At 52.9% G+C, this 18,621-nt stretch overlaps 4 protein-coding genes and 2 pseudogenes across 4 annotated transcripts; 3 read left to right on the forward strand and 3 right to left on the reverse strand.

Annotated features, from left to right (window-relative positions):
• Positions 1-1,190: 1,190 nt before the first annotated feature.
• On the forward strand, positions 1,191-3,515 carry SAPIO_CDS5497 (annotated as a pseudogene; the record flags this gene model as incomplete).
• Positions 3,516-4,072: 557 nt separating this feature from the next.
• SAPIO_CDS5498 lies at positions 4,073-4,882 on the reverse strand (annotated as a pseudogene; the record flags this gene model as incomplete).
• A 753-nt stretch (positions 4,883-5,635) lies between these two features.
• On the forward strand, positions 5,636-8,322 carry SAPIO_CDS5499 (Histidine biosynthesis trifunctional protein; the record flags this gene model as incomplete). Its single annotated transcript, XM_016787816.1, has 2 exons — positions 5,636-8,042; positions 8,120-8,322. The coding sequence occupies 2 exons, from the start codon at positions 5,636-5,638 to the stop codon at positions 8,320-8,322; spliced, it is 2,610 nt and encodes an 869-aa protein (XP_016642131.1).
• Positions 8,323-8,978: 656 nt separating this feature from the next.
• SAPIO_CDS5500 (Mitochondrial-processing peptidase subunit beta) lies at positions 8,979-10,733 on the reverse strand (the record flags this gene model as incomplete). The annotated part of the gene is made up of 5 exons (XM_016787817.1): positions 8,979-9,366; positions 9,454-10,139; positions 10,219-10,296; positions 10,377-10,502; positions 10,584-10,733. The coding sequence occupies 5 exons, from the start codon at positions 10,731-10,733 to the stop codon at positions 8,979-8,981; spliced, it is 1,428 nt and encodes a 475-aa protein (XP_016642132.1).
• Positions 10,734-11,881: 1,148 nt separating this feature from the next.
• SAPIO_CDS5501 (Raffinose synthase sip1) lies at positions 11,882-14,550 on the forward strand (the record flags this gene model as incomplete). Its single annotated transcript, XM_016787818.1, has 7 exons — positions 11,882-12,114; positions 12,167-12,365; positions 12,434-12,647; positions 12,710-12,982; positions 13,040-13,777; positions 13,857-14,249; positions 14,336-14,550. The coding sequence occupies 7 exons, from the start codon at positions 11,882-11,884 to the stop codon at positions 14,548-14,550; spliced, it is 2,265 nt and encodes a 754-aa protein (XP_016642133.1).
• A 533-nt stretch (positions 14,551-15,083) lies between these two features.
• Positions 15,084-18,127, reverse strand: SAPIO_CDS5502 (uncharacterized protein; the record flags this gene model as incomplete). The annotated part of the gene is made up of 7 exons (XM_016787819.1): positions 15,084-15,393; positions 15,541-15,925; positions 15,994-16,486; positions 16,550-16,805; positions 16,882-17,634; positions 17,716-17,807; positions 18,044-18,127. The coding sequence occupies 7 exons, from the start codon at positions 18,125-18,127 to the stop codon at positions 15,084-15,086; spliced, it is 2,373 nt and encodes a 790-aa protein (XP_016642134.1).
• Positions 18,128-18,621: the final 494 nt, after the last annotated feature.

Raw genomic sequence — 18,621 nt, forward strand, 5'->3', positions numbered from 1 at the left:
GGTGAGTGGTGCGATGACGGTGGTGGGCTCGGCTGCTGAGGCGGACGAGGAGGCGAGCTCTGACGAAGTTGGACAAAATGGGACTGCCTGAAACTAGATTACGAACTATTAATATTGATGAATGACCTGGCCTGGCTCAGCCTTAACAGATATTGAGATCCGTTTGTTGGGAACATTGAATTGTAGTGTACCTCAGTATTAATGATCTTCTCCCCACGGCAGCTTCCCCCAAAATCCTCAACAGCTCAACTTCTTCCTTAACAATTTGAACCCTGCAGAAGGCAGCAACACCTTCGGTACAACCTTCCCCCAAAGCTTCGTATACGATTTAGTATTTATTATCTCGTTCACTCCCAAAAGAGTTCGCCCCCAACGCAAATTCGTAAATTGGGGGCGTCGGTCGATTCACTCTTTTCGGCGCATTTGAACCCCTCCCCTCTCTACCTTCCCTGATCCAGCAAGCTTTGGCAGCTTTAAAGTCGGCTTGTTTGCAAATTCTGTTTTCGGCGAGTTGGACCAGTCGCAGGCCCCGCCGGGCGCACCTTCCGTTTCTTTCTTCCTTCGGTGTCTCCACTGCGCCCAATAATTTAGCTTGTGATCAAGATTCTTTGACTCGACTCAGCGTCATCCGCTCTGGTCCAAGTCTGTCCCAAGTTGCCCTCTTCCAAGTCTAATCCACAATCCCCAAAAGGCGTCTGACTCCTCCATTCTTTTTTTTCCCCCAAACTGTCCGACTCAACCTATTCGGTCATATATATCCTTTCACTGTCCCCTATCTGCGACTGTGTATTTCTACATCTCTGCCGATCACCTTATCCCGCGCATAACTTTGCCTCCATCGTTTCCTCAAAAACGACCCAACCCAACCAGGTACAACCTCGGTTTTTGCTTGTCTCTGGATTCTCGGACCACTTGTGAACTTTATCTCCCTTGACTTTTTGTTGATTAGCCTTAAATCCTTGACACCCGCTTCCTTGGGGCCCGAACAACTTACTTTGCGAACGACCTACTCTAGATCATCACCTCTAGATTATCACCCCAGTTCTAGCAGGAGTTTGAATCACCCGATATTGCTAAGCTAACTTACCCTACGACCTCCGGCTCACTAGCTGGGCTCCGGCTGAAATATCGCCTGGACCGCTACACCCACCCCGAATTTCCATCCGCCTTCGAAGGCGCCCCTTCGCAAAATGCAATACGTAAGGAACCTTAGCGACTCCGTCTCCACGGCGTGGAACTCGATCAACCCGGCCACTCTTAGCGGCGCCATCGACGTGATAGTAGTCGAGCGGGAAGATGGCTCCCTAACGTGTTCGCCCTTCCACGTGCGATTCGGCAAGTTTTCGCTTCTGCGCCCTTACGAGAAGAAGGTCGAATTCCGAGTGAATGGCGTCAAGCAAGACTATTCCATGAAGCTCGGAGAGGGCGGCGAGGCCTTCTTCGTCTTCGAGACGACAGACACCATTCCTGCTTCGCTGCAGACCTCGCCCATCAGCTCGCCGGCCTCCAGTCCCCACCTCAGCCCTCAACCCTCTCCTACTCCGAGCCTCCCAGAACCCGACCAACTGATTCTCGATCAAGAGCCCAAGTCGAGGCGTCCACTCTCGACCTTCTACTCGAACACTCCTGCCGCACAGAGCAATGGTGTTCTACCTACTCGTATGCCACCGTCGCCGGACTCCACCACCGATAGTACCGAACCGAAGTCGCGCCCCTTGAGTGGTGACTTTAGCCTCCACAAATTACGACGATCCGAGTCCGAACCTGATATTACCGAGAGCAAGGGCCAGGGAAGCCCCGAGCTGTCCATGGATAGGTCATCCAGTCCTCCTCCGCTGACACTCGAAGATGCTGTCGCGCGTGCGAATACTCTGTCCAAGGAATTGTCTGGCGCCAATATTCCCAACTACGTCACGGAAACGGGAGACTTGATGCTCGACATGTCGGCGTTCAAGGGCAACGAAGAAGATTTCTTCCGCGCCGAAATCCTCGCCAGAAAGATCTTGTCAGAGGAGCTCGAGGGCAACTATGATATCGGTGCCCTCATCGGCGTCGACGAGAATGGAAACCTGTGGATATATAGCAGCGAGCAGGCGAAGGATGACGCAATGAAGAAGTCCGCAAACTACCCCATGCGACAAGGGGGAGGCGTGCCAGCGGATGCTGCGTCCGACCCAGGATATCATAGCGACGGGAGCGATTCTTGCGCCTCCGCCGGTCAGCCGCATATCCATAGGAGATCAGAGTCCGATGTGGGTCCCATGCACCCGCAGACGCCACCTATCACGCCTCCCGGCGGTGTCGGAAATCCCAACAAGAACTATGCCAAGACTCTTCGTTTGACAAGCGATCAGCTAAAGGCTCTCGACTTGAGCCCTGGGCAGAATTCGATGAGCTTCACCGTCAACCGCTCCACCTGCCAGGCCTACATGTACCTTTGGAAGCACGATGTACCCGTCGTCGTCTCGGATATCGATGGAACCATTACCAAGTCGGATGCGCTGGGCCATGTGCTGAACATGATTGGTCGCGATTGGACTCATGTAGGAGTTGCGAAACTCTACAGCGACATCGTCGCGAATGGCTACAACATCATGTATCTAACCAGCCGTTCCGTCGGCCAAGCCGATACGACGAGAGCGTACTTGGCAAATATTACCCAAGAGGGCTTCCGACTGCCTCGTGGGCCGACCATTCTGTCTCCCGACAGAACCATGGCTGCCTTGAGGCGCGAGATCTATCTCCGCAAACCCCACATCTTCAAGATGGCTACGCTGCGTGATATTCGCCAGCTCTACGGAGCGGATCACAAGGCTTTCTACGCCGGTTTTGGAAACCGTTTCACAGATCAGATCTCGTATCGAACCGTCGACATCCCGCGAAACCGCATCTTCACCATCAACTCGAATGCCGAGGTGTCGCTGGACCTCCTGAGCCTTAACAAGCTCAAGATGTCGTACATGAATATCAACGAAGTTGTCGACCACTACTTCCCGCCCGTGAGCACTCTCATCACGGGAGGCGGCGAGGAGTTTACCGATTTCACCTTCTGGAGGCAGCCAATCCTCGACCTGTCGGATTTCACCGCCAGCGAGACGGAAGAGAGCGCCGTCGGCGAGGAGGAGGCTAGCCTTTACGGTGACGAGGAAGATCTCGCCGAGGAAGACGAGGAGGACGCGGGTGATGGGTTAGCGGACAGCTACATTTCGCGCGACTCGGTCGATGAAGGAGAAGAGAGCAGTGTCGACGGCGACGACCACATGATGGCCTCCATGACGGAGGATGACGATGCTGACGATGAGTACTATGAGGACGCTGAGGACGTCGGAGAAGAAGAGGAAGGAGAAGAGTACGAGGACGAGGAGCACGACAAAGTCGGCGAGTTGCCGAAAGATTCAACACAGACGCTCTCGGCGGACGAGCAGAAGGAGAAGGAGCTGTTGCTGATGCAGGATCACAGCGCGGAAATTATTACCGGCGTAAGGCACCTCAGCGTTGGCAAGGAGTCTAGCTGAGACCGAGAGGTCGGAGAAGTAGTCTCTAGCTTGAGAACCTTGGCTTACCAAAAGGGTTCGCAACAGATTATGGCTTGGGTGATAGGGGACATTTTGAGGTTCTGGGACATGGAAAACTGGAAAGCGTTTGAGTTATACAAACTGTATGGCCAGCTGTTAGACACTGGGCGAATTGCATTGGAAAGCGAGGGTTTCATTGGGGTGTTCCTCTGTTTACGATTGATTGATCCTCCGTTTTCATCATCTCCTTTTTGAACAGTTTGCTTTTGATTTTTCTCATAGAGAGGCTAACGTCGTCTTTTTATGTACAATATGACGCCGAAAATAGAGGCATTTGCATGACCGTTTGAGCCTGATCTCTCCGTGTTAAAACGTGAAAGTAAAGCGGCCGAGCGAAGCACGAGTCAGAGGACGAAAACACCCAGTTCTTTTAGTTTGCCAAACCCATAAAGTATAAGAAACAACGGGATATTATGAAAACATCGAGAAAGACGCCTTGCCTCCAAGAAAGAGATTAAAAAATGGAAAGAAAAAAAAAAAAAAACCAATCCGACCCCTCACGCGGTAGCTTGATCCTCATCCATGGCATCCCCAAACACATCCTCCATCGTCCCACCCTCCGCCTCGACATCATCCAAATCAGGCGCCTCAATCCCATCCATCGCACCCCCCTCAACATCCTTCATCTCCTCATCCTCATCCTCCTCACTCCCCTCATCAGCCCAAACATCCCTCAACCCCCAGCTCAACCCACTCAGCACAAACCTCTCGCTCGGCAGCCTCACTGCCCACTCATTCGGCGCAACCCGCGGCAGCGCAACCTTATTCCTCTCCTTGGCAAGCTCCTGCAACCACTCCTTGCTGAGCCCGCCGGCGTTGTTCCCGCCGCGGAACTGATATCCCTGGCGCGACGCGATGGCGAGACGTACGGCGTTGGCGGAGACCGTTGCGTCGGCGCCGACGAGGGTCGCCGTTGCTCCGGTCGTGGAGGATGCGCGCGCGCCGGCGTGGGTAGTGTACGGGTCTACGCTTAGGTGGATGGCGTCGTTGAGGACGGCGGAGGTGTGGCGGTAGGCGAAGTCCATGAGGAGGAGGGGCACGCGGGATTCGTAGGACGTCACGCCTTGGGAGGTCATGAGGAGTTCGAGCATGCGGGCGTCGCGGGGGCGGGGGGCGGAGGTGAAGGGGGAGGAGGGAGGGTTGTTCGGTTGCTGCTGTTGTTGGGATTGGGATTGGGAGGTTTGCGTCGTTGTTGTGGCAGTGGTGGTTTGGGTTGGTTGGGATGCGGCTGGTTGTTGGGTGCTTTGGGGGGTTTGGGAGGCGTTGGCGGGGACGCCGTTGGTTTGAGGGGCGGCGGCGGAGGACATGGTGGTTGTGTCGTTGATGCGTGTAGGAGTGGTTTTGGAAGTTAAAAGGATTCCTCGTCGATGGTGGGAAAGTGGGTGGCAGTGGCAGCCCGGAGCTGGGTGCGCAAGGCCTGTGGTCGGTTCGGGTGGCTTATTGGAATTGGTCCGTCGATGCGGTTGGTTCAATAGTGGGGAGTTGTTTCAGGCAAGGTCCGATTCTTCGAGTACTGCACTCTAGAGGTCGCAATCGTTGATTTGCAGTGTAGATGGAGTTGATGGATAATGGGTTCAAAGATGCTGGATGCTCGAGGTTCGCGACTTGCTTCTGAAGCTGGTGAGGTTCGGCTGCGTGTGATTCTGCCGGGTTTCAGCCGGATAAATACACTGGCCGGTGTGGTTTTAGCGCTTGCACCCAGTCATGGGCTGCTCTTACCTTCGGTGCAGTGGCAATTGGTGGGGCAGCAACGACCAGCAATTGAAGGCGACCTGGAACCCCACTAAATCTGCCCCGCCGATGCAGGAGCGAGTCATCGAGAACATTGAATCTTTTCGAATGTTGTCGACGCAGACTGTCATATGAAAGAAGATTTAATTCGATAACGTGTCTGATATTCTCCTCAAGTGAGAACATCATCCGACCTGAGATCTCGAAGCTCAATTGCGTCGGGACGAATTGGCTCATCCTGATTTCTCCCCTCCACTTAGACGGACGAAATCGGTCGCCGTCCTATCAACTTTTTTTTCTCTCTCCTTCCCGATTGCGCCTGACTCACGATGGAGACAACGCTCCCATTTCCCTTCCTTATTAGTGTCCCAAGCACCGGCTTGGAGAACATCGAGGGCCTTACGCGCGGAGAGCTCTCCGTTCTAGGATGCCCCTTCATCGAGGCCGATTCTAACCTCAAAGACGAGACATGGCGCTCTCTCCGCCGAAACAACGCCGATTTCCACCCTCACTTCGATGTGAGCAAGCTCGAATCCAAGGATGACATCCTGAACCTGCTCGATCGCGGAGCACGCAGAGTCTTCGTGCCGGTCGAGAAGTTTTCCGAGTACGAGAACGAGGAATTCGTCGCTCGCGTAGCACCCGTCGTCACCACGCCGGATTTGTCCGTCGCTAAGCCGCAAGGGCTGCTCATTACCGGCTTCGACCCCGCGGCGCAAGATCTCGAGAAGTTTACGGAGGAGTGCAAGGCGAAGAAGGTCAAGGACCTCTTTATTAAGCCTGTCAATGGAGTGGATCTGGAGAAGTTCGTAGAGTTCGCCAAGAAGTGTTCTGCCGTCGCCATTCTTCCTTCCAATCGCCTGACTACTGACAAGGCCGACTCGTCCAAGCTTCTATTGTCTAAGCTTATCGCTTCCTATTGGAAATCTGATCGCGCAGACGGCCTCATCCCTACTGTGGTGTGCGATGAGGGTGGCATTGCCCTTGGCATGGCTTACACGAGTGAGGACAGCATTGGCGAGGCTATACGGTCCCAGGCTGGCGTTTACCAAAGCCGGAAGAGAGGCCTATGGGTCAAGGGTCTTACCTCTGGCGACACACAGGAGCTTCTAGGCATTGGATTGGACTGCGATAATGACACACTAAAGTTCACGGTGAAGCAGACTGGCCGATTCTGCCATCTTCCTCAGTCTGGATGCTTTGGAAACCTATCTGGGGTGTCCAAGCTAGAGAAGGTTTTGGAATTGAGGAAGGAGTCCGCACCGGCTGGCTCCTACACGGCCCGCCTCTTCTCTGATGAGAAGCTTTTGCGCGCTAAGATCATGGAGGAGGCTGAGGAGCTTTGCGATGCCAAGACCGCGAGCGAGATCGCTTTCGAGGCCGCTGATTTAATCTACTTTGCTCTCACGCGAGCCGTTGCCGCCGGAGTTTCGCTCTCTGATATCAACCGCAGTCTTGACGAGAAGAGCTGGAAGGTCAAGAGGAGAAAGGGGGATGCGAAGGGCAAGTGGGCTGAAAAGGAGGGCATTAAAACGGAAGGTACTTCTACTGCTGCTCCCGTGGCTGCCCCCGCCGCCGCCCCGGCCCCTACGCAAGAGCCCAAGAATGACCGCATCCTCATGAAGAGGATAGACGCTGCAAACTCCGCGGAGCTTACTCAAGCCTTGAAGAGGCCGTCTCAGAAGTCTAGTGAAACGATTATGAAGATCATTGTGCCCATCATTGATGAGGTGAGGAAGGGAGGTGATAAGGCGGTGTTGTCCTACACCCACAAGTTCGAGAAGGCAACTTCTCTGACTTCTCCTGTTTTGAGAGCACCTTTCCCTAAAGAACTTATGGACATACCCCCCGAGACTATAGAGGCTATCGACACTTCGTTTGAAAACATCCGCAAGTTCCACGCCGCACAAAAGGAGGAAAAGCCCCTCAAGGTTGAAACCATGCCCGGCGTGGTGTGCAGCCGATTTTCTAGGCCAATTGAGGCAGTAGGCCTTTACATTCCAGGCGGCACAGCAGTTCTTCCCAGTACCGCCCTCATGCTCGGTGTCCCCGCCATGGTCGCCGGCTGCAAGAAGATTGTATTCGCTTCCCCCCCTCGATCCGACGGTAGGATCACGCCTGAAATCGTCTACGTTGCCCACAAGGTCGGCGCCGAGAGTATTGTCCTTGCCGGCGGTGCCCAGGCCGTCGCTGCCATGGCCTACGGTACGGAGAGCGTGTCCAAGGTCGACAAGATCCTCGGTCCTGGTAACCAGTTCGTCACGGCGGCCAAGATGTTTGTTAGCAATGACACCAATGCTGGTGTGAGCATCGACATGCCTGCCGGTCCCTCTGAGGTTCTTGTCATTGCTGACAAGGATGCCGAACCCGCGTTTGTGGCGTCCGATCTGCTTTCCCAGGCCGAGCACGGCGTCGACAGCCAGGTTATCCTCATTGGTGTTGATCTAAGTGAGGAGAAGCTCAAGGCGATCGAAGACGAGGTTCACAACCAAGCCGTGGCACTCCCCAGGGTGGATATTGTCCGCGGTTCCATCGCCCACTCGATCACCATTTCCGTCAAGGATGTTGATGAGGCCATGCGCATCAGCAACGAGTATGCTCCTGAGCATCTCATCCTCCACCTCAACGACCCAGAGGCCGTAGTTGAGAAGGTTACGAATGCTGGTAGCGTTTTCATTGGCCAGTGGACTCCCGAGAGCGTGGGCGATTACTCTGCCGGTGTCAACCACTCCCTGCGTAAGTCTACCCATACGAGACACTCTTCCTATTCCTTCAATTGTACACACTTTACTGACTAGAACATTTTCAAATAGCAACCTACGGCTACGCGAAGCAATACTCGGGCGTCAACCTCGCTTCCTTCGTCAAGCACATCACGAGCTCTAACCTCACGGCCGAGGGTCTCAAGAACGTCGGTACAGCCGTCATGCGCCTTGCCGCTGTTGAGGAGCTGGAGGCCCATCGCCGCGCTGTTAGCATCCGACTTGAGCATATGGCTAAGAAGGCCCAGGCGTAATGGGCTTAATTGACTTATTGGTTTATGTGGAGAAATGAAGAAGGAAAAGAAAAGCTTGTCGGTTATTTGAAGGAGAACGAATTTCTTTACCTTGTTGAATGCTGCTTCATCAAAGTTTTATTGTTAGACCTGATTAGAATCAAGTAGGAATTATCATCTCTTTCTTGGGCTATTTTGCTACTCCTCTTTTTTTCGCTCACTTCATCATCGCGTGATTCACTTTTTCAAAGACTTTTCTTAGAGAGGACTTTAGATCCAAAAAAAAAGGAGATTAGAAAACAAAGAAGACTTTATGATACACTAGGCAAAGGGAGGCTCGTCTGGTGTGGCTTTCTCTAAAGAACAAGAGAAACGGTATCTCAATATACACTCTATACCCGGGGATTTTGTTCGCACACAGCTTTCCACCAACAATTGTCCTCCCACCCCCAAAGATCGGGCCCTCTTATGTTTTGTGTTCCGGAGAGGGCCTTCTTCTTTTTTTCTCTGGAGACCCAAGAAAAATCTACACCCCCTTGATTGTAGTACGGTGGCACGCCCTTTCTTCACTTCGCTCTCCTTCTTCCCGATTAAAAATGGACAACAAAAAAACACCCATGATTTGTAAATACCCTTTTCTATATTTGACTTGACTTGCGGACTAAGGTGTCATTCCCTTAGAACTTGGGCTTCATGGTGTTCCTGAGTCGTTGGTAGTCGAAGAGGCCCTCGATGCTGCCGACGGCGGAGACGGCGATGTCCTGGTCCCAAAGCTTTCGGCTGGCGAAGTCCATGACGCTCTTGTCGGAGACGGCGTCAATCCTGCGCTCGACCTCGGCGGGGGTCATGCGGCGGCCGGTGGTGATGATCTGGCGACCAATGTCCTCGGCCATGGCGGTGGTGCCGTCGAGGGAGAGGAGGATGGAGGCCTTGAGCTGGGCCTTGGCGCGCTCAACCTCGGCCTCGGTGACGTTGGTGCAGAGGCGCATCCACTCGCGGATGGAGAAGTGGACGAGGTCGTCGACACGGTCGAGCTTGTCGGTGACGAGGTAGATGCCCCAGAGACTATGTGAAAAAAAGGTGTCAGAAAAGAAAACTCCGGTTCCCCGTCATATTATTCGAAGCCGTCAGATCATTGTCGGTTCAACTTACCCAGTGTCGCTGTAGCTGGTGGAGAAGCTCATGAAGCTGTTGGCAAGCTCGTGCTGGTGAACAAAGGCAGTGAGCTTGCTACCAGAGTGAGGTGCGTTACCAGCAGCCTTGTCGTAGTTGCCAACGATGGCCTGGGTAACGAGAGCGGTGAAGTAGTCGGGATCGTTCCAGCTGACACCCTCAACAGCGATGGCGATATTGGCGGTGGGCATGGTGTCGTCTCGCACCCTCACATCAGAGCCGATGAAGTCAGCCTTCTGCTTGGACTGGAGGTAGGCGAAGTTCTCGGCACTCTTGGCGGGGAGCTTGGAGAAGTACTGCTCGGCAAGCTTGACGAGCTCCTCGTGGGGGATACCACCGGCACCGACGAGAACCATGCGGTCAGCAGTGTAGTTGTCCTTGATGTAGTTGGTGAGCTCGGTCCTGGTGATGTCACGGATGTTCTCGCGGGGGCCGAGGATGGTTCGGCCAAGGGGCTGGTGCTGGTAGGCGGTGGCGTGGAGGTGGTCGAAGACGACCTCCTCAACCTGCTTCTCGACCTCCTCAGACTCTCGGAGGATGACATCGCGCTCGCGCTCGATGGCGGAATCCTCAAGCTTGGAGTTCTGAAGGATATCGGCGAGGATGTCTACGCACTGGGGGACATCGGAGTTGACGGCCTTGGCGAAGTAGACGGTGTTCTCGCGCTGTTTGTGTGTGTCTGTATGTTAGATGATGACGTGGTAACAGGGTAAAAGTTGAGGTTGCGAAATTTTGTCGACGTACCGAGGTGTAGGCGTTGAGGTGAGCGCCCATGTTCTCAATCTCCAACTCGAGCTGCTGCTGAGTCCTGTTGGCCGTACCCTGTCGAAAGAGAAAAGAAAATTTGATGTGAGTATACAGAAGACCCTCTCAATTGTATCCCGAGATGCGATTGATCGTACCTTGAAGGCCAAGTGCTCGAGGAAGTGTGCGGTACCGTTGGTCTCGTTCGTCTCGGCCCTGGAGCCGGAGTCGATCCACATGCCGACGGTCGAGGTCTGGGCCCAAGGCGAGTATTCGGAGGCGACCTAGAAAGAGCATTGAGGTTAGGAGGATGCATAAACACCATCAATCTCGATCAATTGGGCGGCCTGGATGGATGTACGTACGGTCAATCCATTTTTCAGGGTGGTGGTCTGAGTCTTGCCGACGATGTTGGAGGAAACAGGCGTGGCAAGGCCCCGTCGCAGGCCGGCGGAGAGGGATGCTCGGCTTCGCAGGCCTTGCGAAAGATTCAAAGCTAGTCTCCGGGACGCCATGGCGGGAGCTGTTGTGTGTAGAAGAAAGAGGGAGGACGGGGCGGGTGGAAAAGGAATGAGTGGTTTGATGTGATTTCTTCTTCCCGGTTTTGGCGTTTCTTTTTCCTATTGTGAGCAAAAGCTTCCGCTGAGTTACTTTAATCGTCGCCTGATCTTTCAGGCATTAGCTAGGTACTTCCGAAAACCCGCAACCCGGACTGCTCCGAGGGAAGGATTCGAGCCAATCACATGACGGATAATGTAAGGTGTGATGCTAGCTGATGCGGCCTGCTGATTTTGCGGTTTTGGCAGCTGTCAACCACTTGTGAATTCAAGTCGATTAATAACCTCGCTTCCTTCTCCATCTCCATCCAATAGTACATGCATGACCGCCACTGAACTCGGATGGGCAAGGCAGCGACACTGGGTGGCTGACCCAAATAAGCCGCCCAGACAACTCAGAGGGAACACAGGGTCATACAGACCTTCCGATGGTCTTACCGTGGCGGCCATACAGGATATTGTGATATTGTGATAGCTAGCCTTTAATTATTCACTTCCTCTCCCGAAATCGAGCTCTCTCTTTCATCTATCAAAAACGGCAAGTTTCGGTATTTGCGTTGGTGACCTACGAAGTTCATCCAGCTCTCACCATCAACCAATTCACATCAGCTCGATTTTATGTCTCCGGCCGGCCAAGCTCCCGGTGCCAGCCCTTAAACGGTTCCGAAGCTACAGTCATGTCCCCTGAGGAGAGATGTCCCATCAGCCTTCGTGAGATAAGTCGCGGAGCCCAACTTAATAAACCATTACACCCCGTGCCGGAGAGAATGAAAGTAGTAGCCGCTTGCTACCCTCCTCTGGGTCAAGTATCTGTTCTTCAAGGTTCCGAGATAAAGTTTACTATCGTTCTAGAGGTTCCTTATTCAAGTGGTAACCAGCCCTGGGATGTCGCACTATGGCACTCGACAGATGACCAGCCATGGACGGAAGCTCCTTGCTCTGTTGTGGGGAAAGACAGCACATCGATATCGTTACAGGATGAACCGGCCTCATCATCATGGCTGTACTTCTCCGCAAGTCTCTCGATTACTCAGTCGTGTTCTTTCACTGTCAAATTCCGGTCTGGACAAGCCCAACCGTGGCGCTGGATTCGAGAGGAAGTAGGAATGGGTGACGGTACACTCATCGTTCAGTCCGCCAGGGGCGCTACATACGACTCTGGGGAGGACCTTTCAGATATAGTGAAGAATCTCAACCCTAGATGGGCCGTTCGCTCCCGGGTCAGCCAGACCCCAGGAACCCGTCTCTGGTCTCTTAGTGCTACAGTTGACCAAACCCAGGGCGATAAGTCTACAGAGGAGGATATCCCTCTGGGTCTTCCATGGGGCGACTTTATAAGGTCAGACCCAGATAGTACATTGCCCGGATTATTCCTCTGCTAATCGAACTAGATGGTTCTCGCTTGCGCGGATCTCCAACCCATGGATAGCTCCCGTCCACGGCAAGACCCGGTTCGACTTGAATCGTGACGGCGTAATCTCGTCTTTCCTAAATCCACAGGGCCAGCATTTGGTCATCCTGGCCCTTTCGGGACTACGGAATGTCTCGACGAGTCTTCAATCTGATGAGGCTGGAAACGTTGTAGCGAGAGTATGATAACACATGCTCTCTCTCAATCCTTCTCGTGAAAGACGAAAAAGTATTAACCAACCTCGTAGGTTATTAGTGATAGCAATGCCAAAGAAGAAGCAACTATTCTAGTCGCGATGGGCGACGACTTTCGAAGAGCAATGGCGGCGACAATGTACCAGGCCCGAGACCTTGTAGTAGCCCTGGCATATGAAGACGCGCAACGGCAGCCTGGAGTATCTGAATTCGATGGTCCTGTCCGGCCAGAGTGGCGCGAGGATTGGTATGATGGATTGGGTTACTGTAAGCATTTTCTAAGCCCCTGTTTGGACGTATTAGATTCTTGTTTCGCTAACTGGTTACAGGCACCTGGAACTCCCTGGGCCAGCAGTTGACCGACGACAAGATATTTCAAGCACTAGAGAAGCTTCGATCCAGTAATCTAAAAGTCTCAAATCTGATAATCGACGACAACTGGCAGTCCATTGACCACCGAAGCGACGACCAATTCGAAAACGGCTGGCTCGATTTCGAAGCAGACTCTCGATACTTCCCCCGAGGACTGAGATATACTATCCGCCGTATCCGTGAAGAGAATCCTCATATTCAGCATGTTACAGTCTGGCATGCACTGTTCGGTGAGTCGGATGTTAGTTTGGCCAATTCTCTTTAACGTGAGACTGATTTGAGAGTAGGTTACTGGGGCGGCATCTCTCCTAATGGAAGGCTAGCGAAGTCCTACGAAACCGTTGATATCATGCAGCGACGCGGAATAGGGGAAGACCCAGGCCAAATAAAGACAACTACTGTGATTGCGAAGGACGATATTTCTCGATTCTACCAAGACTTTTACAGGTTCCTTTCCCTGTCCGGCGTGGACGGCGTCAAGACCGACGCGCAATTTATGGTCGACACCTTAACTTCGTCGTCCTCTCGGAGAGAACTCACGAATGCCTACCTCGACTCCTGGAATATCTTGTCCATTCGTAGATTTGGCAACAAGTCTATCTCCTGCATGTCCCAGGTGCCTCAAATCATGTTCCATACCCAGCTACCACACAACAAACCTCAAATAGTCTGCCGAAACTCCGAAGACTTCTTTCCGGATGTGCCCTCATCTCACCCGTGGCACATATGGGCGAATGCTCATAACAGTATCCTCACGCGATACCTAAACGTCCTGCCTGATTGGGACATGTTCCAGACAGTTCACGACTATTCAGCTTACCACGCTGCGGCGCGCTGCGTAAGCGGCGGCCCAATATACATCACTGATGTGCCGGGAGATCATAACCTCTCCCTTATTCAAGAGATGACGGGCCAGACTATTCGCAGGAGGACGGTGATATTCCGTCCTAGTGTTGTTGGCCAAGCCATTGATCCGTACATCGGCTATCATGACGACGTATTGCTAAAAGTTGGTAGCTATAACGGTGAGTGAGCGCATCTTTGGGGCCTTTTTTTCTCTCTCTCTTTTGCTTGGGAAGAGACTAATAGACATGACTACCACAGGTGGCTCTGAGACTGGAACTCCCATCCTCGGGGTATTCAACGTCTCGTCTCGCCGGCTCACCGAACTCATCCCCTTGGCTTCCTTCCCCGGAATCGGCAGCTTCTGCCGCTACGTCGTAACCGCTCATGCGGCTCATACCATCAGCCGCCCCATCAAACTTGACGACCCCTCGGCCCTCCTCACCGTCGTCCTTGACGTCCGCGGTTACGAAATCTTTACGGCGTATCCGACACTATCCTTTAACCCCGGTGAGAATAAAGAGGTACTTGTTGCCAACTTGGGACTGCTGGGTAAGATGACGGGTGCTGCGGCCGTGGCCGGAAGCAAATTCCACGTTGCGGCGAATGGGAGACTTCAGCTCGACACGGATCTCAAGGCTCTTGGTACTCTAGGTAAGTTTAACTGCCAGACCCTCACCCCGAATCGATCTCTCCCTTTTTGAGACTCGCCGCGATGTGACCTAATTGCATCTCTCAAGGCATCTACATCTCCCATCTCCCAACCTTAACCATTGACGACGACTTCATCGCCACCATTTCCGGGAGAATCATCCCACCGGGCACCGTCTCCATCAGCAAACGCGACGAACACGTCCTGGAAATCGACATCGAGACTGCTTGGAAGGAAGTCGGCCAGCCCGTTGGCTGGAGCAATGAGGTTGACGTTCGGGTTTACTTTACGTTGAAGAAATAGGTTACTGCGTCTTGTTATTTTTACGCTTGGGTTTGGGTTTCGGTGAAGATATATGAGTGAATGATTACACGCTGGATTTGAACGAACAGCTATAGGTTCCGGTCGTGGACTGCGCATACGAACCATAGCAAAGGGGGGGGATGAACCCGTTACTCATAATACCGCATTCCAAGCAAAGAGGAAAGAATTAAACTGTGAAACATTTTCGTTTCATGATACGCCCGCTCCTAACAACTCGATGCATAACTAGCCTTAGACCCGTGTCTGCATGATAGCTAGTTGGACATGATTGCATATATGCTGCATGAAAGGGAAAAAAAAAAGAAAAAAAAAAACAAGGGCCGTTCCCTGAAAAGAGACCAAAAGCGGGAATTGCATAACCCGCCCAATGTCTTTCCGGCGCCGCGACTCATCCCGGAACGCCTCGACGTCGAAGATCGACAATCCTATAATACATTACACATGGACGCCCTAGACCGGGCTATCCTATAAGTTTCAAGTCCTCAAAAAATGTGCTCAGAGAACGGAAATCCCTAGACCGAGGATACATTATCGCCATTGTCGCCTCGCCGGGCACGCTCGATGCCGATAGCGAGGAGGACAGGATCGATCAGGAGAGGCTCGGGGTGAGGATCCTGCACCAACTCAAGCTTGGGGTTAACCGAAGCCGTTCTCGCTTTCCTATACTTCTCACGGATCTCCTCCAATGTTCGTTGGCGCGCTGGCCCATCCAATATGGACAAATACTCCTTGACGCGTGCAGTGCGCAGCTCCCCTTGGTAACGAGCCGCCTCTTTACCCTCCACGAGCGACTCCACAGTAGGCAACACCACCCCGTCAGGCCTAGAAGGGAGGATATCGGGGGGCGGCATTTGATGTCCCAGCTCACCACGTGTGGTGGCCGGATTGAGAAGGCTTGTATGATCTAGTTGCAACTCGGTACCGCCCGTGGTCCTCTAGCCACCGTGGACGTGAATGTAAATCGTGAACTTCTCAAGTTCTGCCTCGGGGCCGCCGGCCACCCTCTTGTCCGGAGGAATCTGTGAGATCACTTGCGCCTCGATCGTGTTCAAGCCTCGGCCCAGCATGGTCTCGCACAAGAGCGTTCGCTGACCTGGGTTCCCGATTTGGTTAATCTGAAGGATTCGTCCATTGTGGAGTACCCAGAGTTGATACGGGCGTTGAGACTTTTGGAAGTCGTCGGTAAGTTGGGGGTAAATACCAATTCGCACGTCCATCTTGAGCGACACATGATAAACTTGCGAACGGTGACACTGCTTCGGAGAACCTTGTAGCGTGAGGGTTGGGAGTTTCTGTTGAGCGACGGTGGAATGGGGCCGAACAACAAGGCTAGCCATGAGGCCGTTGCTGAGTCCTATGGGCGTTGTTAGTAATGGCGCATGGTGAATAGGGCCAAATAGAACTATCGTTTGAAAAGCATACCTTTGCCCTCAGCCCTGTAAGGAGAATCCCAGATGGGGTTCGGCGGGGGTGGTGGGGGAGCTTGCTGCACAGGAGGCGCGGTAACGCCATTCGGCATTCCTGTAACAGCGGGCTGGCCCTGGGGAGCACCAATTGCACCGTTCGCAACCGGCGTGGCGGGGAGATGCTTTACTTCTTCAACGGGCTTGCCTCGAACCGAAGGACTGGGGGACGCGACAGACACACTACCCCCCTTCTCAAGTGGAGTGGCGGCTGTACTCGAGGCCGTGGTTCGGCGGACCATCGCAGCACTTCCCGGGGCCTCACCATTCTGGGAGGCTCCCGACTGAATTGCAGTCTGCGAATCGGTCGAGCCACTGCGACCACCAACATGAATGGTGATCTTCTTCGAAGATGCCGCACTTTCAGTTGTGGGCACTTTTAGTTTGATCTTGGGCTGGGGTGGCTCTTGGACAACAGCCTTTGCCTCTTCAAGTTGCTCCTTGAAAAATCCCTAAAGAACATTTATATTAGCGGTTGCCCCACGATAACTCTAATCTGGAGCACGCATTCTTACCTCTAGCTCTTTGGCAAGCTCATGGATGTCACTACCTTCCTCGTTGTAGTAGTAAGCATTCTTCCATAGGAGACTGGATTTCTCCTCAAAAGCACCCCAACCCTTAAAGTCGCTGACGCCGGCTGCATCGTTTCGGCCATGAATGCCTTTCACCATCTTTTGAAGCTTCCGAATCGACAGAGGCTCCGTGATAATCCGATAATAATCCCGTAGAGACCGGGGAGGCAGATTGATGAAAGGCTCGAAGTACTCATAGCTTGAATGGGACAGCTCGTTAGCAAGAGACGAAGCACAATTGTAGGTTACGGCTAAAACGTTATACTCGGACTTACCCATCGCCTTTCTTACGGAGGAGCTCCTCCACAATCTTTTCCTGGGCTTGCTGGAAGTTAAGTCCCTTGTAGGGAACATTTTGATACTGCGAGTCAGCCTTTCCTTGCATCGCGGCCTTGGCGGCCATTTTCTGGGCGTGCAGAACTGGGTTTTTGGGTGGACGACCGGGACCTCGTCGCTTGGGAATCACAAGGACGGGCTCCTCTTCCGCTTCGTCATCTTCTTCTTCTTCCTCTTCTGCACCCTCATCCCCATCGTCCTCTTCCTCACCGTTGCCCTCATCGGCCTCTGGATCGTCTTCTTCATCCTTCGCAGGGGACTCATCATCTTCCTTCTCCTTTACCTCCTCTTTGTCGGCAGTTTTACTCCTGCTATTGGACTGACGAGATCGAGATGACTTGCTATCGTCACGACTAGCATCGTCGGTAGAACCCTCGGGGGGGAGAGGCGTCGGGAAGGCTTGATAACCTTTTGTCTGATACGCAGGGTTATTCTTCACCATGTAGTTACTGAGCGCCTTGCGAACTCTCTCAGCGTCTTCGAACACCTGGGAATTACGAGGATAGAAGTCCTTCGCATTCATAACCATGCGCTTGAAGTAGCTCTCAAGCTCCGTCATGTTCGCAAAATCTCCGTTCTTCAATTTCTCCTCGATAATTTCGAGCGAAATAGGTAGTCGGGTCTTGCGATAATAATCGGCGTTGCTTTCTCGAGGAAGCAATTTCTCGAAATGCCCCGCGACGAGTCGGCCACTGCGAAAAAATGTGTAAAGCTCTAGTTAGTCTCCCAATGCAGAGTCTCGAGGGAATATTTAATATATTTGTAAGGCGTACTTTTTGTCGGCAGTTCGGCGAATCTGCTCGAGGAAACCGAGTCCCGATTGAGTGGTGGTTTCGTGGGTCTCGCCTTTCGTGATATCGGCATCCTTGGATGGAGTTAGCTTGTCAAGTTGCCAATGATTGATTGTAGTGATGGACTGTGGGAAAAAAAGGCGCCAAGGACAGGTGGAGGATGGTGGGAACTGGGGTTGATGGGAGGGGGTGGTCAAGAGAAAAGCAATTGGCGAGCATCGGCGGCTGCTGCTTGCGACCTTGCGAAGGTGGACTCGAAGAATGTACTACAGAGGAGAAAAAATAGGACGACATAGATGGGATTGTTTACCTGAGGGATGCGACGGCGTTTCGAAGCGCGCTCGTCGACATCCACCGATGTGCGGCTGGACCGAGATTTGCGTTTATTGTCCATTAAAAAGGACGGCGCTTGGATCGCGGGAGCTCGAGAGACCTTATTCAGTGCATATGATGCTGGTAGGCTCTTCTGGATAGTTGTCGGGGTAAGGACAAAAGGGCGATGGTGATTATTGAGCCTGGTGGTGATGGACGCGATCGCTGCACAAAGTCCAAGGTGTGAGGTTGTTGGATCAATAGTAATTTTTGGGGCAACAGAGTGGTGCACCTCCTGCTTGGAAGAGATGGGAGGTTCCAGCTGCCACCTTTTGGCAAAGGTTGACCTGTTCTAACACCAAGAAGGCAAGACGGGGTACCGAAGATTGTCCGGCAGCAAAGGAACTCGCAGCAATTGGGGAACTGGCCAATTAGAATTCAAGAAGCTAAGTTCCAACAGTTGAAGACCATTATTAGTCAGCAACTCTGGTCTTGGCTGTAAGAACAATTGTAGTTGGTTGACCTCGACGAACTGCATTGTGGTTGCAATCTTTCTCCCTCTAACTACTTTAACCT

The sequence above is a fragment of the Scedosporium apiospermum genome (assembly GCF_000732125.1).
Source record: "Scedosporium apiospermum strain IHEM 14462 chromosome Unknown SEQ_SAPIO_0099, whole genome shotgun sequence".
NCBI lineage: Eukaryota > Fungi > Ascomycota > Sordariomycetes > Microascales > Microascaceae > Scedosporium > Scedosporium apiospermum.